The sequence below is a fragment of the Macaca mulatta genome, chromosome 7, assembly GCF_049350105.2.
Source record: "Macaca mulatta isolate MMU2019108-1 chromosome 7, T2T-MMU8v2.0, whole genome shotgun sequence".
Classification (NCBI taxonomy): Eukaryota; Metazoa; Chordata; class Mammalia; order Primates; family Cercopithecidae; genus Macaca; species Macaca mulatta.
In genome coordinates, this window is record NC_133412.1 from 178389844 (window position 1) to 178415043 (window position 25200).

Genomic DNA, 25200 nt, shown 5'->3' on the forward strand with positions numbered 1-25200 from the left:
GATGCTCAAGACAAGGAAGAACAGCAATGCCAAGGAAAATACGGGACATTGGGCGCAACCTGCCAGACCTGGGACAGGATGGGGCCTGTGTCCTGTAGAGCTCTTGGACTGCTGGGGCATCCAGGGAAAAAAAAAAAAGAAAAAAGAACAGTTGCTTTAGAGGCAGAGTCCCCTCATCACCGGGTGCTAGCAGAGTCTAGCACCTTCCATAGTTACATGGCCTGGGTGCTGACTGGCCCTTTCAGCCCCGTGACTTGAATATGCAACAGACACCAGCACTGCCCCATTGTACAGAGGAGGAAATTGAGGTCTGCACAGCCAGGTCTACCTGGCTGGGAGCTTGGCTATGCATCAAACTCTACACCAGGGAGGAGTGGGGAGGGTCAGAACCAGATTTAGCCTTCTGGAGCCCCTGCGTTTCCCCAGGCCTGACAAGGGGGACAAGAACACCCCTCCTCCCCAGGGCACTGGGCACACTGCCAGCCTCTTTGCTCCTCCCCCGCCTGCTCTGACCTCAAACTCTCTGGCTGGATCCTTTGTGGACGGACACACCTCTGTGACCCTCAGCTCCTTCTGTACCCACCTCTGGACGACTCATCCTGAAAAATGTCCGTGAGTCCCCTGAATCCCGCTTCCACCAGGATCTCCGTCTCCCAGCGGAACCTTGCCTGCCGGGAGCGTCTTCCTGCAGCCACAAGTGCTGGGAGTTAGGCACCTGCCCCAGCTCAGGGACAGGGAGGGGCACAGGTAGGCTGGTGCCAGACCAGGAGCCCTCCCTTCAGAGGGGCCCAGAACCTCCAACATGCAGCTGTGTGCAGAGGGAGCCGGGTCCCTCCAGGCACATCCACAGAGAAAAGGCAACTCTCGGCCTTCCTGCTTCCTGACAGGGCCCAGCCTACAGCCCACAGCGCCCACAGGGAAGCCCCACAGCAACTAGAGTTTCATACGGAGGGAGATAAGAAATTCAAATTGTAGGCCGGGCGCGGTGGCTCAAGCCTGTAATCCCAGCACTTTGGGAGGCCGAGACGGGTGGATCACAAGGTCAGGAGATCGAGACCATCCTGGCTTATCCGGTGAAACCCCGTCTCTACTAAAAAATACAAAAAACTAGCCGGGCGAGGTGGCGGGCGCCTGTAGTCCCAGCTACTCCGGAGGCTGAGGCAGGAGAATGGCGTAAACCCGGGAGGCGGAGCTTGCAGTAAGCTGAGACCTGGCCACTACACTCCAGCCTGGGCGACAGAGCGAGACTCCGTCTCAAAAAAAAAAAAAAAAAAAATTCAAATTGTACAAAAAGGAATCCTTTCATAGACATGGCTCCTCTGATCCCTTCCCCAAGTCCTTGTCTCCAGAGGTAGCCATGGGGCCTTGTCCCCAAAGACAGCATGAGTGTGTTACACAGGTTCAGGTATGCACACAACCTGTGCCCCTGAAACACACACACAGTAACACGAGGCCTGTCCCCATCCGCCCACACGCATGCTCACAAGAGCTGCAGGCACCTCCATCCCACTGTGCCCTGGCCAGCCGCAGGGAGGAACCCAAGGGCACAGAGGAGTCTGAGAGGACATCTGAGTGGGCACTGCCCAGTGGGCAGCGAGGCAGGGCGGCAGGGCTGCACAGACATGAGTGAGTTGCCCACACAGGGCGATGCAGGGGGAGAGCTGGGTGCCTGTGGGGCTCTGCCCAGCAGGCTCACCTGGAGTCCAAAGTCAGCAGCCTCAGTCGTGTATTCGTAGACAGGTGAGGACCCCTGTGGCCGTGGTCGAATGACCTCATCTGCAGGCCCTTCAGTCACCTGACAGGAGAGAATCCAGTTCCTTTTGCCACTCAGTTCTCCCAGGGCCCAGGGAGAATGGGGGCAGGGTATGAGGAGGACACACTTCCTCCCGCTCTCACTTACAGAGTGGTCATCTTCAGTTTCTGCATCTGGCTCCCTGGGCTGCAGCTGTCGGCCAGACACTGCAGAGAGAGTGGCTGTCAGTGGAGATAAGCAGGCTGGGGGAGCAGATCGGGGCCCGGGGGAGGGAGCCAGGAGTGTATGTACACTGTGGAGGTGGCATAGTCCTGTCCTGGACACTGGATCTGAGAGCAAATTCAGGGGCCAGGGGAGGATCCACAGCTATCGGGCTGGAGAGGCTGTGGCATCAAGTCAGGTAGCACTGAATTGAGACTGGACTTATTCCAAGTTGGAACAGATTTAGTCCAAGAAAGTTACTAAACAAACACAAGGTGTTAGTTATTGTATAACCACACCCTGGGAGGATCAGAATCCAGAGTTGCTCGAATGTATTATCTAAAATGTCCAGCAGCCAGCAAAAAATTACAAGTTACGCAAAGAAACAAGAATGTATGATCCATACTGAGAAAAAAAGCAGTGAATGGAAAGTATCTCTAAATGTCCATCAGTGTTGGGTTTAATACAGACTTCAAAGAAACTATTAAAAGTTTGTTCAGGCTGGGCGCGGTGGCTCACACCTGTAATCCCAAAACTTTGGGAGGCCGAGGAAGGTATATCACCTGAGGTCGGGAGTTCAAGACCAGCCTGACCAACATGGAGAAACCCCATCTCCACTAAAAATACAAAATTAGCCGGGCATGGTGGCACATGCCTGTAATCCCAGCTACTCAGGAGGTTGAGGAAGGAGAATCGCTTGAACCTGGGAGGTGGAGGTTGCGGTGAGCTGAGATTGCACCGTTGTACTCCAGCCTGGGCAACAAGAGTGAAACTCCATCTCAAAAAGAAAAAAAAAAGAGTTTGTTCGAAACACACACAAAAAAAACCATGTTTAAAAAATTAATGGAAAATATGTTAACAATAATGAAGAAAGAATCTCATAAATAAATAAAACTTATTTTTTAAAAGGCAAGCAAAAATTCTGGAGTTGAAAATTTACTACTGGGGTTCACCAATAGATTTGAGATACCGGAAGAATCATCAACTTGTAGATTAATATAAATTAACCAATTTGAAGAACGGGGGTCAGGAGGAAGGCTGATTGAAGAAAAACAGAGCCTCAGAGCATTAACCATAAGATAAAGAGACAGAAGAGAGAGTTGAAGAAGTGATGGCTGAAAACAATCTGCAGAATCCAAGAAGCTCGACAAAACCTAAGCAGGAGAAACACAGAGATCCACACCTGGACGCATCATAGTCAAAATGCTCAAGAGAAAGGGACCTATCACATAATAAGGGCATAAAAATACAACTAACATCTGAATCACATCAAAACCGTAGAGGCCACAAGAAAGTGGAGCAGTATATTCAAAGGGCTGAAAGAAAATGTTGTCAACGAAGAATTTGATATTAAGCAACCTATCCTTCAAAAATAAAGGCAAAATAGTCTGGGCATGATGGCTTATGCCTGTAATCCCAGCACTTTGGGAGGCTGAGGTGGGACGATAACTCGAGCCCAGAAATTCAAGGCCAGCCTGAGCAATATAGTAAGATCTCATCTCTACAATTTTTTTTTTTTTTTTTGAGACGGAGTCTCACTCTGTCACCCAGGATGAAGTGTAGTAGCACGATCTTGACTCACTTCAACCTCTGCCTTCCGGGTTCAAGTAATTCTTCTGCCTCAGCCTCCCGAGTAGCTGGGACTACAGGCACGCGCTACCATGCCCCGCTAATTTTTGTATTTTTAGTAGAAATGGGGTTTCACCATGGTGGCCAGGCTGATCTCAAACTCTTGACCTCATGATCCACCGGCCTCAGCCTCCCAAAGTGCTGGGATTACAGGTGTGAGCTACCGCGTCCGGCCCAAAATTTTTTTTTAAAATTAGCGGGTCATGGTGGTGCATGCCTATAGTCCCAGTTGCTCAGGAGGCTGAGGCAGGAGGATAGCTTAAGCCTGAGAGGTTGAGGCTGCAGTGAGCTGTGATTGCACCACCTCACTCCAGTCAGGCAGAGCAAGACTCTGTCTCAAAAAAATAAAAATTTAAATTTTAAAAAAGGCAAAATAAAGGCATTCCCAAATGAACAAAGACTTGGAAATCTCATTGCTAGCAAATCTGCCTTACAAGATATACTAAAGAAGCCTTTCGGACTGAAAGGAACTAATACCAGACAGTAAGTCAAATGCACAGGAAGAAATGAAGAATGCAAAAAGTGGTAAATATGTAGGCAAATATAAAAGACTCTGAATATATATTGTCCTAATTTTATTTCTTAACTTCTTTCAAAAACAGAGGATTGTATAAAGCAAGGATTGACAAACTTTTCTTGAAAAAGGCAATATAGTAAATATTTTAAGCTTAACAGGCCACATGATCTCTGTTGTATCTCTGCAGCTATAATACAGAAGCAGCTATAGAGTATAGATAATATGTAAATAAATGAGCATAACTGTTTCAACAAAACTTTACTTGTAAAACAAAAAGGAGGCTGGATTTAGAAGACAGGCAATAGTCTGTGAAGCACTTATATAAGGCAACAATTCGAACACCATATTGTTAGGATTATAACATATATAGATGCAGTATATATGTGACAATAATAGCAAAAAGGAGTGGGAGGAGAGGGTATACAGTTAGCCTTTCATATCAGTGGTTTCTGTGTCCTGAGTTCAATGAAACTTGGGTCAAAAATGTCCTTCCAAAAATTGCATCTATACTGAACATGTACAGACTTTTTTCTTGTCATTATTCCCTAACCAACAGAGTATACCAGCTATTTACATAGCATTTACATTACATTAGGTATTACAAGTAATCTAGAGACGATTTAAAGTATTGGAGAGGGAAGATGTATGTAGGTTATTTGCAAATACTACATCGCTTTATAGAAGGACTTGAGCATCCTTGAATTTTGGTATCCGAGGGAGTTCCTAGAAGCAATCCCCCATGGATGCTGAGGGACAAGTGTACCTTGGACCAAAGTTTCTATAATTTACCAGAATTAAGCTGGCATTGCCTGGGGCTGGGAGTGGGAAGGGAGATTGATTGTTAAGTGGGGTTCAGAAAATTTGGAAGGTGATGGAGGTGTTTCAGAACTGGATTGTGGTGATGTTTGCTCAACTCTATAAGGTTAGTAAAATGACTGAATTATACATTTACAATGGGTGGGTTCTATGGTTTCTAAACTATATGTCAATGAAACCGTAAAAGAAAAAGGTAATTAACTGTATAAAACAAAAATAAGTCAGCACGGTGGCTCACACCTGTAATCCCAGCACTTTGGGAGGCCTAGGAGAGTAGATCACTTGAGGCCAGGAGTTCGAGACCAGCCTGGTCAACATGGTGAAACACTGTCTCTACTAAAAATGCAAAAATTAGCTGGGCGTGGTGGTGCACGTCTATAATCCCAGCTATTCAAGAAGCAGAGGCAGGAGAATCACTTGAACCCAGGAGGCAGAGGTTGCAGTGAACTGAGATCCTTCCACTGCACTCCAGCCTCAGCAACAGACCAAGATTCTGTCTCCAAAAAAATAATAACAAATAAAATAAAATGTATCTTAGAATTTTACAAATATAGAAGTAAAGCATATGACGGGATGGGGATGGAGTGCAGAAGTTGCTGTTGTGAAGATCTTACATTATACTTGAAGTAGGACAATCTTACTTGAAATTATACTGTAATAAGTTAAATATTCAGAGTATAAACCATAATGCAACCATTAAAAAAAAAACATGTATAGGTAATAAACCAATAGTGGAACTAAGATGGAATAGTAGGCTGGGCACAGTGGCTTGCGCCATAATCCCAGCACTTTAAGAGACTGAGGAAGGAGGATCACTTGAGGCCAGGAGTTTGAGACTAGCCTGGGCAACACAGTGAGACCTTATCTCTAGAAAATATTAAAAAGTTAGCCACGCATGGTGGTGCACATCTGTAGTCCCAGCTACTCAGGAGGCTGAGGTAGAAGGATCACTTGAGCCCAGGAGGTTGAGGCTACAGTGAGCCGAGATCGTGCCACTGCCCTCCAGCCGGGGTGACGGAGCAAGACCCTATCTCAAAAAACAAATAAAAAAACACCTAGATCTCCTTTTTAAAACACTGAAGTAAAAACCGGCAAAACTGAAAGGAGAAATAAATCCATAATTATTATACAATAGGACATTTTAACACTCTTAGGAAATGATAACCTTACAAAGTAGAATAGGGGAAGATACAAAACACTTGAAGCACCCATCAACCAACAAGACCAAACTGGCACTAGGAGAACACTCCAGACAGCAGCCGGAGCATGCTGCTCTCAGGTGCACAGGGGACAGTCACTGAGACAGTCCCCATGCTGGCTCAGAAACCTGCCTCAACAAATTTAAAATCACTTCAATCACCCTAGATCTCTTCTCTGACCCCCAATGGAATCAAGACAGTGTGGCAGAAACACAAATCAGTGAACAGAAAACAAAGTCCAGAACAGCCCCACACTTACATGGCCAATTAATTCTTGTTTGTTTGTTTGTTTTGTTTTGAGACAGGATCTCACTCTGTCACTCAGGCTGGAATGCAGTGGCACAATCTCTGCTCACTACAACTTTTGCCTCCTGGGTTCAAGCATTTCTCGTGCCTCATCCTCCCAAGTAGCTGGGATTACAGGCATGCACCATCATGCCTCGCTAATTTTTTTTTTTTTGGTACTTTTAGTAAAGATGGGGTTTCACCATGTTGCCCAGGCTGGTCTTGAACTCCTGGCCTCAAGTGATCCACCTGCCTTGGCCTCCCAAAGTACAGGTGTGAACCTGTGTGAGAACACTCCTGACAGCAACCTGTGCATGCCCGGCCAAATTCTTGTCAAAGCAGCCCAGTTATTCCAATAGAAAACAAAGTCTTTTCACCAAATGGTCCTGGAACAGCTGGGTATTTACTGGGAAACCAATAAACCTGGACCCTTCCATCCCATCACAAATGAAAATGAATTCAAAATGAATCATAGAGGTAAACTGAAAACTATAAAACTTCTAGAAGAAAATATAGGAGAAATTATTTACCACCTTGAAGGCAGCAATGTTTTCTTAGGATACAGAAGGTAAGGATAGTAGAAGGAAAACTGATAAATTTAAGTTCTCATAATTTAAAACACTGGCCTTAAGAGCTTTCATTTTCCTCAGAAAATGAAAAGGCAATGAATGTATCTGGCAAAGGACTTGCATGGAGCCCATGTACAACTCAATAGAAGAAAAAACACTCAATTAAAAATGGGCAGAAGATTTGAACAGACATTTCACAAAAGAAGATGTACGAGTGCTCAATAAGCACAAGAAAAGATGCTCAACATTTTCCGTTATCAGGGAAATGCAAATCAAGACCAACGGGGCCGGGCGCGGTGGCTCAAGCCTGTAATCCCAGCACTTTGGGAGGCCGAGATAGGCGGATCACGAGGTCAGGAGATCGAGACCATCCTGGCTAACACGGTGAAACCCCATCTCTACTAAAAAATACAAAAAACTAGCCGGGTGAGGTGGCGGGCGCCTGTAGTCCCAGCTACTTGGGAGGCTGAGGCAGGAGAATGGCGTAAACCCGGGAGGCGGAGCTTGCAGTGAGCTGAGATCCGGCCACTGCACTCCAGCCCGGGCAACAGAGTGAGACTCTGTCTCAAAAACAAACAAAAAAAAAAACAAAGACCAACGGAACAGAACAGAGATCCCAGAAACAGACACACACACATAAAGCTGTGATGATCTGTTCAATAAATGGCCTGGGATCCACTGGATATCCATATGGAAAAACATTAATCTTCGCCCCATCTCAGCCACAGAAAATTAATTTCATGTGGATTATAGATCCAAAGTTAAAGGCTTACCAATAAAATTTCTAGAAAATAAATAGAAATTACTTTTAGAGTAGGGGATAAATTATTAAACGGAACACACAAAAAATGACAGATATTGGTCTATATTAGAATTAAGAACTTCTGACCAGGCGCAATGGCTCACGCCTGTAATCCCAGCACTTTGGGAGGTGAAGGCATGCGGATCATGAGGTCAGGAGATCGAGACCATCCTGGCTAACACGGTGAAACCCCGTCTCTACTAAAAATACAAAAAATTAGTCGGGAGTGGTGGTGGGGGCCTGTAGTCCCAGCTACTCGGGAGGCTGAGGCAGAAGAATGGCGTGAACCTGGGAGGCGGAGCTTGCAGTGAGCGGAGATCGCCCCACTGTACTCAAGCCTGGGCGACGGAGCGAGACTCTGTCTCAAAAAAAAAAAAAAGAATTAAGTTCATCAAAAAACACCACTAGGGGCATGAAATGTAAATGAGTATAGCCATGATAGAAAACACTATGGATGGTTCCTCAAAAAATTAAAAATAGAACTACCATTTGATCTAGCAATCCCACTACTGGGTTATATATCCAAAGGAAATGAAATCGATGAGTTGCAGCTATCTTTGCCTAAAACACAGATTGGGCACAGATAGCTGCAATACATTTACCAAGCAAAGTCCTCCAACCCAGAAAGCACAAAGAATTCTTGCAAACCAAAAGACAACCCGATAGAAACATGGGCAAGAAAACACTGGAAAGGTAGCTCATAGAAGAGGATGTTCAACCAGCCGATGAGAATGTGGAAACATGGCCAGCATTTCTAGTCATCTGTGCAATGCCAACAAAACCACGAGGCGCCATATGCTCCCAGGAGAATGGCTGAAATCTCAAAGTCGAGATTTAGGCGAGGCGGACCACCTGAGGACAAGGCCTGGGGCAGCTGGAACTCCGTCCTGGTGTGGGTTGGGGGTGAGCTAGCACAACCACTTGGAAACAGTCTGGTAGAGTCTATCAAAGCCTGACACGCCTTACCCTGTGGCCCAGCAACTCATAGCCAGGGGCAGGGCCAAGAAATATGCGCACGTATGTCCCTCAAAAGATGGGTGCAGGAACGTCCATCTCAGTATAATTTGTGGCACCCAGAAACCAGAGATTCAAATGTCCATCAACAGTAGAATAAAAAAAACCTGAGGTATTTGTCCAATGGAACAGTATATGGTAGAAACTATACCTACGTGCAACATGGATGAAGTTCACAAACGCAAGGTTGAGATAAAGAAGCTAGATATAAAAAGCGCTCATACCAGGGGAGCCATCACATCCAGTTCACAGTCAGGCTCAGGCCAACTAGGGCTGAAGTCGCCACGGGGAGCGGGCAGACAGGGTCTCCCGGTGGCGGTAGGGGTCTACTTCCCAACCAGAGGGCTAGCTACTTGGGTGTGCCATGGTTTGTATGCTTTCTCCATAAAAAATTTTAGAATTCTACATAAAATCAAACATAATTATAACCTTTACACTAATAAATCTGAAAATTTAGATCGATTGGATATATTCCTAGAAAACCCACAAGAAGAACCAAACGTGTCCAACCCACGGCCCACAGGCCGCATGCGGCCCAGGACAGCTTTGAACGTGGCGTAACACAAATTCGTAAACTTCCTAAAACATTAGGATATTCTTTTGCAATTGTTTCTTTTAGCTCATTAGTGTATTTTATGTGTGACCCAAGGCAATTCTTCTTCCAATGTGGCCCAGGGAGGCCAAAAGATAGGACGCCCCGATGGATAATCCAAGCAGTTTTATAACAATTTAAAAATCAATATGGTGAAACCCCGTCTCTACTAAAAATACAAAAATTAACTGGGTGTGGTGGCGGGCGCCTGTAATCCCAGCTACTCTGGAGGCTGAGGCAGGAGAATCGCTTGAACCCAGGAGGCGGAGGTTGCAGTGAGCCGAGATCGCACCATTGCACTCCAGCCTAGGCAACAAGAGCAAACGCTGTCTCAAAAAAAAAAAAAAAAGAAAGAAAGAAAGAAAAGAAAAGAAAAAGAAAAAAATCAAATCCCTTATTTAAAACCGTCCCATAAAAAGAACTCCAGGCCCAACTCCCACTCCGAATTATACTCTAAATATTCCAAGAAGAAACAGTACCAATCTCACACCAACTCTGGCGCCCTGGCCTGGGCTCCAGGGCCTCCCTCCGGCAGTGACGAGGAGGGTCTCAGACCTAAGGCCCCCATCCCTGCCCCAGACCCAGTTGCTGGTAGGACACTGATTAGAAAGGAGCATGTCGCTATCCTTTGGGGTGGTGTGCTGGCCTCGGGGACCAGCTGCTCCCTGTCCCCTGCGGTAGGTATCCTGGCCTTGGGGACTGTCCCATGAAGGGAGATGGGGAGGCCCAGTCCTGGCAGTAGTCTAGCTCTGGCCAATGTGCTGTGTGGCCCTGAGCAAGCTCATGCCCTCTCTGAGCTTTCATTCCCTCATGGATTCGGGGGCCACCCTGCCTGCCCTGAGTGTAGGTTGCTGGGCCATAGACACTGCTCCCCCAGAGGCACCCCCAGGGCCATGCCTGCTCATCCCAAGAGCACCTCTGCCTGCACAGGCCCCTGCTGCTCCCTCACTGCTTCAGGGGCCTTTCCTTGCCCTTTTGCAAGATGGCTCACAACCCACGTCCCCTCTGGCTCTGGTCTCAGGCCTGGCAGGGCTGGGGGATGGTATCTCCTGGAGGAGGTTCTCTCAAGTGAGGGAAGAGAAGGGCAGGAGGTGAGGGCAGGCAAGGCTGGGTCAGTGCCAGGAGGCATCAACACTCACCCCCACATCATCCCACCCCCACCACCTTCCTACTGCTCGGGTGGCCAGGCCCAGACCCCTGGCCTCCATGACCCCGCAGCAGAGCCACAACCTCCGTTTCCTTCACCTGCCAAACCAGCCTTGCACAAGGTGTCAGCCCAAGAATTGTACCCCTGGCAACCCCATGACATGATCTCCTCCACAGGCCCCTTCTCCCTAACCAGGCGGTGAAGGGGCAAGGCCCTGTCTCCCTTCTGCACAGCTCTGTCCTGGCCACCTGGGCTCATCTCACTCACATTGGCACTCAGACACTGCCCCACCACCTGACAGGGCCCTTGCTGCTCCCACCTGGACGCACCCCCAACCTGCAGACAGAACTTGGCCAGCCCCACTGCTCTGCCTCCCAGATGGCTGCCAAACCCTCCACTCCTTGCCCACCTGCCCCCTCCCACTCCCTCCACGTGGCCCTGCCAGGGCTCCCCAGTGCACCCCACAACCCTGAGGGACCGCTAGCTGGGGCCACCCCGGCCGCTCTGGAGCTGCCTGGAGCTGCCTGGAGCTCCAGCCACACCAGACCCACAGCAAACTCGTGGGGGGGGTTGTGCCAAGAAAGGGGACAGGAATCTGGCCAGAGCCTGCCCACCGCTAAGCCAAGGGCAATGCAGGTAAGCCACTCTCTGGCCTCAGTTTCCCTTCCTGCTCTGCCCAGACCCTGCCCCTCAATCCCCAAGGTGGGTAACAGATGTGAAAACTGAGGCTGGGGGAGGGGAGCCACTTACCCAAGGGGACCCAGCCAGTAGGTGTGGAGCTGGGGCAACTGCCCCAGCCCGCCCTTACCTAGCAGGGCTGGGGGCAGAGGAGGGTCCCTGGGTCACTTGGCCCACAGCTGCTCCCCTGCCAGCGGTTGGAGTTGGGGTCATGAGTGGGGAGGGGCTCCCCTGCCTCCAAGACCGGGTGTCCCAGGCCCTGCCCAGCACTCAGGGTGGGGCAGGTGTTCTGAGGCTGCCCAGAAACCCAGCCGCCGCCTCCTCCCTCCGCAGCCTCCCCAGCCAAAAAACCCCACCCGGCAGGCAGGAGCCTGGTTGGGTTGGGGGTGGGGGGCAGCTGCCGTGAGGCCCAAGAAAGGGTCAGGAGGGCAACTCCTTGGAGAAGGGACTCGCCAGGCAGGGGGCACAGGTCTGCTGGGCTGGGGGTGGGCACAATGGTGAAGGGCCCCTGAGCTGGGCACAGCCGGCTGCACTTTCAGATCTCTCCAGGGTAGTCTTGTGGGTGTTGGGGCCGGTGAGGGAGGGTGTCGACAGCAAGCCCGGGGCACACCCTGTGCTGGGAACCTGCGTGGGAGAAGGAGTAGGAGGCGTGACCAGCTCTGCTCCTGCTGGCCCTCATGCCTGGTCCTGCCACTGGCCCACACGAAACAGTCCCCAGTCCCACCCTCAGCAACCGCACTGGGAGTAGCTGTTCCTGCACTGCCTGTGGTGGGGATGGAGCACAGAGGTTCAGGGAGCAGCAGACCCGCCTCTGGCCACACAGCTGCGGAATGGGGACCCCTGTGCCGCTGGGCTGGCAGGAACCTGGCCCAGGAACACAAACAGGAAGGGGGAAATCCTGCCCGCCTCGGGATAAGGCTGCCCAGCCAGGCTACCGGCCTCGGACCCACACTAGTGGGGAGAGAGAGGAAGGCCCCCAGTATCCCAGTCCCCCACCAAGAGCACTTCCTCCCAGGCCCGAGGTCCTGAGGAAGCCCCGCCTTGGCCCCAGAGTGCGGAGGAGGCCGCCTTTGCCCCGCCCCGTCTCCGTCTCCGGTTCTCCCAGACAGGCTCTGCAAGTGGCCCCATCACCTGAATCATGACGCTGGTTGTTGACAGTCACCAAAGCTCCGCTTCACAGAGGAGAATGTGGAGGTGACTTGCCTGAGCCAGGCCCAGCTGGTCAGGCTGTTGGCACCTGGTTCCTTCCCCAGTGCCCTTCCCCCACTCCCCGGGCCCCCAGTGCCCTGGCCTCAACACTACCATTAACATTCCTGCGGGCGCAAACTTGAACCTTGGGGAGGGACCCCAGGACCCAGGTCAGTCCCTTGCACGCCACGGCAGGTGGGGGTGGTACCACAGTGAAAGGCACAGAGGACACCCACCCTGGCCCAGAAGAGCTGCTTCCCCAAGAACTGGACTATTTTGGGGCAGGGCCTGAGCAGGCAGGGTCTCAGGAAGTGTGTTTGGGGGAGGAGCAGATCCTGGCAGGGAGGTGGGGTGTGGGGGGCGGGGGGCGGGCGGAGCGGGAGGGGACAAGGAACACAGGCTGGGGAGTGCAGCAGAGGCTCACCAACACCCCTGCTCCACAGCCGGGTCCGAACTGAGGACTCCCACCAGCCACCAGCTAAATGAGAGTTGTTGGAGGGTCCAGAACAGGTCCATGCGGAGAGGAAGTAGATTTTGCTTAAACAAAATCCAAGTTTGCATCTAAACTGGCAGCCCCAGGGCCCCATCTCCTGCCTCCAGGTGGGAGGGCATGGTTGGGTGCATTTGCAAGTCACCAGGGCCCTGGGGGCTGGCAGGAAGGAGACTGGCTCTCCAGTGGCCAGAAAAGTCCATCCTGGGTGGGAGGAACAGCCCACTCCAGGTTTGCAGGTGAGTGTGCACACGTGTGTGCTCACGGGATGTACGTGTTCAGGTGCTAGGGCGTGTGTGCACTTGTGTGTCTGGCTTGGGCTCCTCCCTCTGAACGCCCCGAGTGAGGCCATGGAGGCGGGAGCCCTGTGCCCACCCAGACACAGGAGCACACAGCTGGCTGCACTTGGGCCTCACCCAGTGGTGGAACTTCATGAAGAAAGTGCCAAGCGGGCTGACTGTCATGAGACCTTCAGACTTTCCTGAGCAACATCCCCTACCCCTCCCCATGCTTCTCGAGATAACTCTCTCGGGATGAGGCCGGCAGAGCCAGCTCTGGCTCTTGCTCCTGCCTCTGTTTCTGCCTCCAAGGCTGCAGGAGGGCGGAGAAGCCAGCCTCAGTCCCCTAGACCTAGGAGCTGGGCTCCTCGCCCACCCAGTAACCATTCCCCACTGCAGCCCAGCTGTACCCGTGAGGCTATTCACATCACCCTCTCCCAAAACAACCTTCCGTAGCTCCCTGGTGCCGTCCATGGGTCAGACTGTCCTGGAAGCCTCTCTGTGCCTGCTCTAGCCCTAGCCAACATCCACAGCCTCTCCAGCCCTCACTGTGCCTGCCTGGGCCACGGGCTCTCTCTCTCTGGGCTTTCCCAGGCTGTCTTCTCTGCTGGGCAAATTCACAGACTAAGCTTGGCCACCCTGCCATGGCTTCTGGACACTGCCTGGTCCCTGGTCCCCAGAACACTTTGCTCACCAAGCACTCAGAGCCTGGCACATCGTAGGTGCATAATAAATGCTAGTGCGGGCAGTGCATGGGAAAAAGGAAGGAGCTTGTCAGATCTCCTGGAAAAGCCTGGTAAGCCTGAGGGTGGGAGGCCGTTGATGGGGATGGGAGGGCAGCAGGTGGGCCCAGTTCATCTCCTTCTGCTCCTGGAGAAACTGAGGCACAGGGGAGCACACCAGCCACCTCTCCAAGGGATTTGGCAGCCAAAAGGAGCAGTTCCACGCTCCCATCCATCCCAGGCTGGCTAGCCGGAGCCAGTTTCCCTGGGCTGAAAGGCCGGCCCCACAGACGTCCAGGGCAGTGTGACCCTGTGATGGGGCTGCCTATCGCCCCAGGCCCCCACAGCCCACCTCGGGCACCCCCAGGAGAGTAAACCTGGCCTTTGGAAGCAACCACCCTCCACAGACACCCAGGGCCCCTGTGTACCACACAAGCACAGGGTCGTCTGAGGACCCTTCCCCAGGCCCCACGCCCACCTGGGGGACTTGCAGACCTGCGGCTGCCCTGAGTGCAGGTGCCCTTCGCATTCACCTCCCCCCACACCGAGGCTCCTTGCAAACAAGAGCCACTGTCCCCTACCTGCCCAGGGCCCACAGCTCGGTGTCCTGCCACACACCTTGTATGGCCTGGGCTCCGCCAGCACCCCAGGGGCCAGGAGCCAGGAGAAGGGGCTCCGGGAATTTCTCCCTGACATCCGTGCCCAACCCACTGGCCCTGGCTGGAGCCATGGTAAACTAACACCCCTGCCCATCCATCAGCTGTGGGTCAGGGCTATGCCCAGCCCAGCGCTGTTCCTCCAGCCCCTCTTGCTGGTGGCCTGCTGGCCCCGACAGACCTGCAGAAGAGTGAGGCAAGCAGGTGCCCGGGGCTGACCGGGAAGGGGGCCGAAGTGCAGGGGGTGGGCACAGGAGCCACTTACCAAGGAAGCTACAGACGCTCTCCCAACTGGCCCAGAAGTGAAGATCCCAACTGGCCACCTCCCCCTGCCACGCCCGGTTCCTCCCTCCACAGCTCCTCCCCCCATTATCCCGCCTCCGCCTCCGCCTGCTCCTAGGGCTGGCTCTGGACCCTGCCAGGACCTCCACGTCCCACCAGAGGGAGTAGGCGGGTCCCCTGATGGGCCAGGAGCCAGGCCAGCCCTCAACACTCACTCAGCTTCTTGGAGCTGGGGACCCCACCCTGAGTGCTCCCCCAGCCTGAGCAGCTGACTGCAGAGGAACAGACCGCTCTGAGTCACACAGCCAGCCCAGTCTGGTGAGTGCCTTAGTGCGTGCCAGGTCCTGCTCTGTGGACAGACGTAGGCCTGAAGCAGGTCCCTCCCAGGCAGGCTCTGCACAAGCCCTGTGTCTCAGTTTCCCTATGGGTGCCAGGATAGAGGCTGGCCCAGAAGGGAGGAGAGGCATAGCCTAAGGGCAGGACTAAGCCCACAGGGGGCTGGGCCAGTGACCTTGGGGCCTGGTCATCTGCCACCTGCCTGAGCCCCCAGGGCAGCCAACCCTGGCCTCCTTTCAGCCCTCGCAGCCCAAACTCACAGCAGCCCCTACCCCTCGAAGCACCAGGGTATCTGGTAAGCAGGGTGTGGTGGGGCTCAGGAACCAGCATTTTTTGAAACAGGGTCTCTCTCTCTCACCCAGGCTGGAGGGCAGTGGTGCGATCATGGCTCACTGCAGCCTCAAACTCCTGGAATCAAACCATCCTCCCGTGTCAGCCTCCCAAGTGGCTGGGTCTCCAGGTGACGCCGCCATACCTGGCTAATTTTAAATTTTTTTTGTAGATACAGGATCCTACTATATTGTCCAGGCTGATCTCATACGCATGGGCTCAGACGATCCTCACGCCTTGGCCTCCCAAGTGGCTGGGACTGCAGGCACACACCAGCACGCCTGGCTAATTGTTAAATTTTTTGTGGAGACCAGGTCTCCCTGTGTTGCCCAGGCTAGTCTCAAACTCCTGGGCTCAAGAGATCCTTCTGCTTTAGCCTCTCAAAGTGCTGGGATTACAGGTGAGAGCCTGTGCACTGGCCTAGCATTTTTTTTTTAAACAAGCCTCCCATCCTTCCCAGTCATTTCTGGGTGGTGGCTGAGAAACATCTGAGTCCCATGCCCCCAAGTCCCCCACTATCCAGAGCTCCAGCTGCCTGGCCCACCTCCTGGTCACCTCACCCTGCTGCACCCTGGGCCCTTAGCCCCCACTCGTCTTTGCTCTGGGTGGCCAGGAGGCTTCAGCAGGACACAACCAAATGTGCTATGTGTAGCCCCACTGGGATCCCAGGGTGCCAGCCCTGTGCCCATGGCCTGGGTGGGGACCTGCCTCCAACAGGCAGTCTGGAGCAGGCCCGCACAGCTGAGGCCCAGCCCAGGCCTCAGGGGCAGTGAGGGGTCAGACCCGGCCTGGTAGGTCAGCGACAGAATGGCTTGCATCCACACCAGGCCCCAGTGGCATGGGAAGAGGTGGGAAGGTGCGGCTGAGAGGGCTGCCCCCACCACGGGATGTCAGGGTGGCCTGAGGCGGGCACAGAGAGAAGTGGTCCTCAAATAGGCCAGAGGACTTCAAGGGCGGGGAAGGCTCTGTCCCAGCAGGGGCACTGGCCCGCAAATGGGGTGGGAGAGGCCCCAGGGGCTCCTCAGTCCCGAAAGGCAGGGACCTGCTCCCAGGCCCCTTCCTGGCCTCCCCCCATTGCAATGCCCTAAAAAGGGTGACACAAAAACCTAACGGTCACAAAGGTAGAAAACGACTCTATTTACACGAAGACAGAAAAGCTGGCCAGGTCTGCTCCGGGAACACTCCCAGACAGCTCTCACCTGGGAACGCTGTTTACATGTTTACCACCTGACACCCACACTAGCCAGGCAGGGCAGGGCTGGCTGAGTCAGCACCGTACCTAGAGGCCCAGCCCAGCTGGAGTGGGATGGGAAGGGGACGCTGGTACAGAGCAGGGCCATCATGACAAACACAGCACTGACCCCCGCAAGAGCCTTTACTGGGGCCCCCACCCCAGCTAGGCCCACCTCACAGCAGCCAGAGGGAGGCGCCCTGTAGAGCTGGCCACAGCGCCGGCCACGCAAGCCCTTCCCGGACCCTCGCTGCAGTGCGGCGAGTGTGGTCCACCAAGCCGTGGAACACATGACTGAGATCTCCTCCTGGCGCACCCTCCCCAACGCGGACCGCCATGGGAACGCACCACACCCTGCCCCAGGCCCTCTCCAGATTCTCAGCACGTGCCACTGGCTCTCCCTGGGGCACCTTCCCAGCTCAGATCCTGGACTTGCTACCCCGCCAGGCAGTCAGCACCAAGCCCTCGGCTACAGAGCCCCTGGCGGTGGGTGCCCACAGCACGGTGCAGACACAGCAAGGGAAGGGGTCAGGCCGGAGACCCTGGGCTCTGGCTCAGGACCACTTACTGGGAAGGGTAAGAGCTGGAGAGCCACGCTTCACACCCTGCCCCTGTTGCTACCCAGTCCCAAGAGGGGCACACTTGGCCACCAGCAGGCGGGTGCTGGGCAGGGCCTTGCTCACCTGCCTCAGTTCCTGGCACCACGTGGTGGGACTCAGTGGTCAGGCAGGTGTCTGATCAGCTGGAGGGACGGCAGGCAGGGCATCTGCTGAGCCACCACATCACGGACCCTGAGATCCGGCATGTCCGGTGATGTGCACTGGACAGCTAGTCCCGGCTCAGAGCTGTTAGGACCCAGGATCAGCTAGGGGTCGCCATGGGAACTCGGCTGCTGGCGGGGGCCAGGCAGGGCCGAGGGCAGCGGATGGTGAATCAGCCAGGAGGAGGCCAAGGCATGAAGCTTGGCATTCTCAGGGCATGTGTCACCAAGGAGCCGACGGTACTGGCTTATTCAGGAGCCAGGCCTGCCAGGCAGCAGGAGCAGGCCAAGGACTGAGGGCTGGAGCCCTAAACAAGGGGGCCTTAACTCCACCCAGTGGGGCTGAGTCATGGGGCCTCCTGCCCACCCACACGCCATCACCTGACAGCCCCTCCAGCTGGCAGGGCTCACACGGACATAGCCCAGTGAGGCTCTCCAAAGTGTCCCGCCCCTGCCGCGTCCCAGGCATCCCCAGCTGCCCCTGCTTGGCTATACCCTTTGCAGCGTCCAGGCAGGGGTGTGGCTTGAGATCCCTTTCTGGACTCCTACCCGAAACAGCCTGTGCAATTGCCTACCATCCCACCACCGCCACCCCTGCAGGAAGGAGTCCCTCCCAAGAGCTCTGCAGAGAGGAGGCCCCGATGCCACTCCCACCCTCACAAGCACACACTGGGTCAGCAAGTCCAAGTCTGCGCAGCACAGCTGGCAGGGCAGGGACTGGCAGCCGGGGGGAGGGCGGTGGCTGCAAATAACTCTGTGGGCCTCTGGTAGGTGCGGGGATGGGGGATCACCGCCTCCCGCCCCAGCCCCTCCCTACCCCCTGCCTCCTGGGCCCGGCTCCATGTTTCCATTTTAGAAAGTGCTTCTGACTATTAAATATTTATCCGAGCAAGGAAGTCCTTGGCTCCCGGCCAGGCTATGGCTTCCAAAAAAAGAAAAATAAAGGGAAATCTGGAGGCTCAGACTGAGTGCAGGTGGGGCCTGGTGGAGACACCCTCGAAGCTCACAGCGTGGCCAGGGATCCCATCACCCTTAGAGGGGATGGAGAGGAGCAGAGGGGCATGGCCCGTCCTCCCTGTGTGTCCAGTTAAGACTCCGCTAAGCTCCCTCCAGGCTACCTGGCCTCCATAGCCCCCATGGAGCAGCTTCCTTCCTGCCAAAACTGCCCTAAGACCTATGGGGCTGCCCGGTGCCCTCAGGACAAAGCCATCCCTCCAGCAGCTGGCGCTGCCACCTCTCCATCCTCACCCCACCCGTCCCAGATGCACTGGGTTGAACACCTTGCAGGTCCCTGCCTTCGCCCTCAGCCTCTGCAAGCTCCTCCTGCTCTGCCTCCGCTTCTTTTTCATGACCAGTCCCAGTCTCCATTTGGGCCAGTTTTCCTCCAGGGAGCCCTCTCTGGCCCTTCTGTACCCCCTGCGGCTGCACTGGCCACAAAAATAGGGTTCACGTTTGTTGAATGAGCAATGGGTGGATCCTTGCTCTGCTGAGGTATGACCTCCCAGGTCCCAGGGCTCCCGGGGTGGCTTTGAGACCCAGAAGGATGGGTGAACAGGCAGCCAGCCAGACGGGAAGCACTCCCACAGTTCACACCAGCCCTGAGCGCAGGGTGGGCCTCTGCCAGCCAGAAGACCAAGCTGGGAGAATGTGTCATTCTACTCCTGAAGTGGGTGGCAGGGACCCCCAGATGGCAGTGCCCCCCACTTGCTGGGGTTTGGGGGCCTTTCCTCCCCAGCACCTATACTTCTCCACGCCTGGCCAAGCCAGCCCCCAGCTGAGCCTGAAACACAGAGGCTTTCAGCATAGGTGTCACAAGAGAAGGACACAGAGGGGGCCAGAGTCTAAGGGAGAGCTGGGAGTGAGCCCAGCAACCCAGGGGGCTTCCCAGAAGAGGCAGCTCCTAGCCCAGCCCAGGACAGAAGAGCTTGGCCAAATGGAGAGAAGGCAATGAGGGCATTCCTGCTGTAGGCCCAGCCACGATGAGCCCAGATGGGAGTGGGCACTCAGCTTCCTGGGCATGGAGAAGGCCAGGAGGGAGGGGGCTCCCGGGGCATTGGAACTGGAGGCTCTGCGGGCTTGACCCTCCTGTCTACTTCTGAGCCCCACCCCCTTCCCTGAGCTGCATCAGGTGGGCACTCCTGAGGTTTGGGGCAGGAGCCAGAGGCCAGCAGGCAGCCCAGCCTCCCTCCCTGGTGGTTCAGCTTCCGTTTCCCCACCAGGGAAAGCGCTGGGGTTGTTAGGAACACACTTACAACATCACTGTTGGTGGCTTCTGAGAGGCCACCTCATTGGAGGGCACTCCAGGATGCCCTCTGCTGCCTCCTCCTCAGGGCCCATTCCTGCCACTAGCGGCCACAGAGGGGCTCCTTTGCCTGCAGTCACCCTGCCTGGTGGGGCAGGGCAGAGCCAGTACCTGTCAGAACAGCATGTCACTGACCAAAGCATGCGATATTCTGCTCTGGCCCCTAAAAGCCCAGGGAGTCAGTCACTGCCTCACGGTCCCCAGCCTCAGTGTCCCTGTCTGCAGAATGGGAATACAGCCCTCCCTCAGTGTGGACGACCCAGTCAGGGAGACACTAGGGTGGTGACAGGCCCGCCCGCACTGTCACTTGGCATCCCTGGCTGCATGGCGCTAGCAGCACAGGCAGCTGCGATCACTCCCGTCTCCGAATGTGAGGTCCTGACCCACATTTGCAGCCCAAGGCCCTGAAGAAGGCACCAGCAAGGCACAGAACAGGCAGACCACCTCCACAGCTGCCCTGCTTTGCACCCTTCTTGGGAAAGGGCCCAGCCATCTCATGACCCCCATCCCAGAGGAGAGACCACCCACACATCTTCGCATGATGTCATTGCACCTGGGGCCTTCCCAACACGGTGGTGCTTTCTTGGGTTGTCATTGTGGGAGGTGCTGAGGCCAAGCCAGGGGCAGCAGGTGTAGGGTGGGGGCCAGGGCCGGGGAGGGGTTCCCTGTCTCCCCAGCTATCGGGGATCCAGCTCTGCCCCTGGGAAGGAGGCAACCCGCCCCTGGAGTAGGCAAGGGTGTGACACCCAGAGCCCGCTGGGAGTGAACGGGCTGGTGTTACAGTTGGCAGCGCTGCGTGGGGTGTTCCCAGCAAGGCCACCAGGGGGCAGCCTCGGCACAAAAGCTGCCCAGGAGATGGCTCCCTGCTGGGCTGGTGCCTGGTGCGGCTGGCAGAGGGCAGGTTTGAACTGGACAGGAAGACTAGAGCAGGGGAGAGTCCGCCCATCTCCAGCCTGCTGAGAGGGGACTGCCGGTGAAAAAGGCCTGGACCAAATCCAGGCTGGGAAAGGCAGTAGGTGGCAGGGTGCTTGTCAGGAATGCACATTCCCAGGCCGCAGGGTTGGGGAGGGTCTGGGAACTGGCGTGCTGGACAGAACTCCCAAGGGCTCTGATCTTGTAAGTCTCCTACCAAAGCTCCAGTGAGAGCCACTGACCTTATTCTCTAAGAGCAGATGGTTCTGGAGGCTGGACGCAGGGAGGGACTGCCTCAGACAGGCTGGGAACCACAAAGCCAGCACAGGCCTCTGTGGAGGCAGGGGGTGGATGAGGTGGTCCTGGACCCTGCAACTTGGGAGTCTCTGGGTGCCCCTGAGCGAGGAGGAAGTGGAGAGGAAAGGCTGTGCAGGGAAGCTGGGGGCAGGGTAGTGGTCCCATGCCTTGGGGCCCCGCCCTTCTCCCTCTGAGGAGGTCAACCTGCAGCCATGTGGGCAGGGCCAGTCATAGTGAAAGAGGAGGGGGCCGGGGGCCTCCAGCCCACCGGGGCCATCACCCTCCCGCTGCTGAGCCCAGACACCTTGGACTCCCTTCTGCAACACCGTGAAGCAGGCGCTGTAGGGGTCTCCCTGCTCTGGAGTCCCTCAGACAAGTCTCCCACCCTAAGTGCGCACCAGATAAACAGACCACAGGAGGGGCCTTGGTAGTGCCTGCTGCGGCTGGGGGGCATGCCCAGGCCAAGGGCACCCCTCTGCGCCTGCAGCATGGCACCATTAGCATTGACCTGTTTTCCCCAAGGAGTGGGGTCCAGCCCGTGCCAGTGCTGGCGAAGCCCAACCCCCTGGCCGGTGGCTGCCAAGGCCCTGGGTGTGGTCAGGCTGCAGCAGCATAGACCTAGCCCAAGGGACTGCCCCCCCACCCCAGCCCTGCCCTCCAAGATGCTGAGACACCCAGGCCCTGGAACCAGGCCCAGTGCAGGGACAGACACACAAAAAGCAGCAGGTACACATTCCGTAGCCTGCGGCTCAGAGGGAGGCTACTGACCATCCCTGGGGGCATGCCAGTGGGTAGCACCCACTTTCCCTTGCCCAGCACTGAGGGACCCTGTGGCCTGACTTTGACCCCATTCAGGCCCCTCACAAGGCCCCAGACCTCAGGCCTAGCGCTGCCACAGCCTCCACTTACCCAGCGACCCCACCACACAGCCACACAGTAGACGCTGCCCAACCCTGCCTAGAAGCCCCGGACCAAAGTGGATAGCCCAGACTCCCGGACCAGCCTGGCTGCTCTCCCCCAAAGCAGGTGAGAGGGCAAGCCTGGTGCAGGTGCCCCGTGTCCCGGCGGCCCCGGCTTTCATGCCCCATGCAGACACCAGCCCCGCTCCAGAGCGCGGTAGCACCTCCCAGGAGGCCGCCTCTCGACCAGACAGTGTCCCAGCAGCGGGGCAGGAGCGAAAAGGAGAGACAGACAGGGACCGCGAGTGACAGAGGGAGTGCGCGACAGAGACGAGTCAGCCACCGAGAAACAAAGTGAGCGGCTGAGACAGCCCCAGAGGCCGGGAGAGGAGCAGGGACCGAAAGTCGTGGACAGGTAGAACGCGAGGCACGGGAGAAGAGACCCCAGCGGCCGGGGAGGCCCAGAACAGCGCGCGAGTCCAGCCGGCATCCCCGAGTCCCCCGCCCCCACAGCCCGCACTGCGCGTCCCCGGACACGCCCCGGCGCGCGCCCTCGCGCGGAGCCCACCCGCCCCACGGGAGCTGGCTGCAGGCGGGGAGGGCGCACCGCTGCCGGGGGTTCCGGGCCAGGTAGGCAGCACCATGTGGAAGCAGTCGCACATCGCGGCGGCCAGGCGGTGCGGGCCTGCCGGCCCGTCGCGTCCAGTCGCTGGTCCCAGCTCCGGCGCACCGGGCGGGCGGGCGGGAGCCGCACTCTGCCCCGCTGCTCTGCGCTGCCGCGGGCGGCCGACCTCAGACTGCGGACACCGCGCGCCAGGCTACCCAGCCGCACAGCTAGGACCCCGCCCGGGTCCGCCCAGCCCGGCCGGGCCACTGCGGAGCGCGCTTGCGGGCGGTGCCGCCGGCCTCATTCAGCCCATTGGCTGCCGCCGCCGCGGCCCCGCCCCTCCCGGCCAGGCCCCGCCCCGCTCCGCGCCCCCGGCCCGCCTGTCGCGTCCGCAGAATTAACTTTGGATTCCCGCCAGGGAGCGACCTCAGGATCCCCGCACCTAGGCTCCTGGACTTGCCGCTGTCTTCACCTCCCACTCCGGGGGAGACAGACACTTTAGTCACAAGCTGGGTGGGGGGCAGCCTGAGGGGACAACAGTGGTCGCGGGCACCCCAGGAAGTGATCCGGCAGCAGAAGGACAAGACAGAATTCTGCAGGGGCTGGGGGTGGCCGACACGAGAACGCGGCTGAGAGCGTGCAGCGGGAACAGGGCGCCACGGACAGGGCTGCGGGGTGGGCGCTGCGTGCGGGAGCACCCAGCGCTGGGGGGCCGTCCTGGAGCCAGAACCCCGCCCAGAGTCATCCTTTCTACTGATTCTTGTCAAGAGCCTAGGGCCTAGGACACAGCGGCAACCAGCACCCTACTGGCCCTGCCCCAGGGGCTCCAGGTCTGGTGTAGACACAGGCAAGACTGCAAGGATAAGGCGTTCTGCAGGGCGGGACTGCCCTGGGGGCGGGGGAACGGGGGTCCTGGAAGGCTCCTGGCAGTGTTAGCTGTGACCTTAGGGGTGAGGTATGAGCCAGGCAGTGTAGGAAGAATGTTCTGGAGAGAGGGAACAGAGTACTGTGTGTGCAGAGAATGGGGGCAAAAGGTCTGGTGTTGAAAGTCAGGCCCAGTGGGCGGGGGCAGGGCAGCAAGGCTGCTGAGGGGGCTCCTGTGGGTAGGAGGTGCCACCTAAGGCTCCAAGCAGGGTCTCTGAGCTTGATGAGAGCTGAGGATAGACTGCACAGGTGGCTAGGGGTGTTGGCATGGGGCACAACTGGAAATACGAGCAGTGGAACCAGGGCTGTGGTGTGGGAGGGAGTGAAAGGATCCCGGGATACTCAGGCAGAGCGGACTTGGTGAGGACAGAGTGCAGAGGGTGGGAGCCTTCCTGGGATCGAGCTTGGGCACCACACAGAGGCAGCACACCTGTGGTGTGGACAGGGAGGGCAGGGGCCCAAGGCAGTTCTAAGAGTTTGGTGACACCCGGCCTGGTGTAGACCCGAGCTGGGCACACACCGGAAGGAGTGGAGTTCTGCAGGGATTATGGGGGGAGGCAGGGCTAGAAGAGACCCAGGAGAGGACCACCACCACCAAGGAGTTGCTGCCTGGCAATGTCCACAGGTGTGGGTCAGATGCGGGGACACACACACACACGGACACACATACAGATACACACACACATAAAGACAGAGACACACACGGACAGAGACACAGACACACAGATCCATACACAGGTACACACACAGACACACTCAGACACAGACACACAGACACATACACAGAGACACACACAAACACACATGCTGTCTCCGTCACACACACACACACACACACACACACACACACACACACACACACCTTTTCCCGGGGTGGGAAGAGGCCAGGCTGTACCGGAAGGGCCAGGCAGGCAACACACTCATAGACAAGATCACAGACTCACCAAGACACAGACACAGGCCACCTGGGATATTGGATACACTCAGAGACAGCCTCATACACACTCAGGCCTGCACGCATGAACACCCACACCAGGACACAGATCCACGCACGTGCACACATACACACAGGGCACACACATTCCTTGGCTCATTCGGAGACCACGCACAACCAGCGGGCCCAGGTGAGCCACCAGGGCGCGATGACTCACTCTAGACAGTTCCCGTTAGCCTCGCTGCAGCCACTGGGCAGCCATCCAGCAGCAGGTCAGACGGACGCCAGAGCCACTGCCGGGAAGAGGCCCTGGCAGCCTCCTCATGAGGCCAGGCATGGGGGGCACAATCTTCCCCCTCATGTGTGGACCTGGCGTGGGTCTTACCCCCACTCCTCGAAGTGTCCCTCTTTCAGGGCTGAGCATTGTTGCCTGGGGTCCAGAGGCCCTGAACTTACCTCCCTCCCCAGGGACCCACCCCGCTCTGCTCACCCGGTGTCAGTCACTCCCTGGGCACAGGGAGAGAGCCACTAGGGTGCCTGGGTGCGTACACCTCTGTGTGTGTCCCTGACTGCATCTATGCCTCTGCCTGGTCTGCTGGGGGCTTGGCCTGCCAGTCCTCTGTGTCTGAGTTTGACTGCAGGGCCTGGGAATGAGGGGCAGCTCAGGGCACTCGTCCACCTTTGTGTCTTCAGCCCCATTAGGTGTGTGCCTTTGACGAGGTCCTGTGGCCCGCTGGACCCCCATCCAATTGAACTGGCCCCTCTCCTGATTGTCTGGCGTGATCTGCACAGGGCTATGGGGACTCCCCTCAGCTTTGCGGGACGGGTGAGGATGGAGCCCTTGGTGGGG

At 56.3% G+C, this 25200-nt stretch overlaps 1 protein-coding gene across 2 annotated transcripts in view; it reads right to left on the bottom strand.

Moving 5' to 3' along the window:
* Positions 1-22798, bottom strand: part of AHNAK2 (AHNAK nucleoprotein 2) — a 43346-nt gene extending 20548 nt beyond the window's left edge. For both annotated transcript variants that reach the window (XM_028851941.2, XM_077942009.1), the window contains exons 1-4: positions 22493-22798; positions 1901-1959; positions 1697-1795; positions 584-685 (exon numbers count right to left, since the gene is read on the bottom strand). In XM_028851941.2, the coding sequence (XP_028707774.2) occupies positions 584-685; positions 1697-1795; positions 1901-1959; positions 22493-22547 (315 nt within the window). In that variant the 5' untranslated portion in view covers positions 22548-22798. The remainder of the gene's footprint in view (positions 1-583; positions 686-1696; positions 1796-1900; positions 1960-22492) is intronic.
* Positions 22799-25200: the final 2402 nt, after the last annotated feature.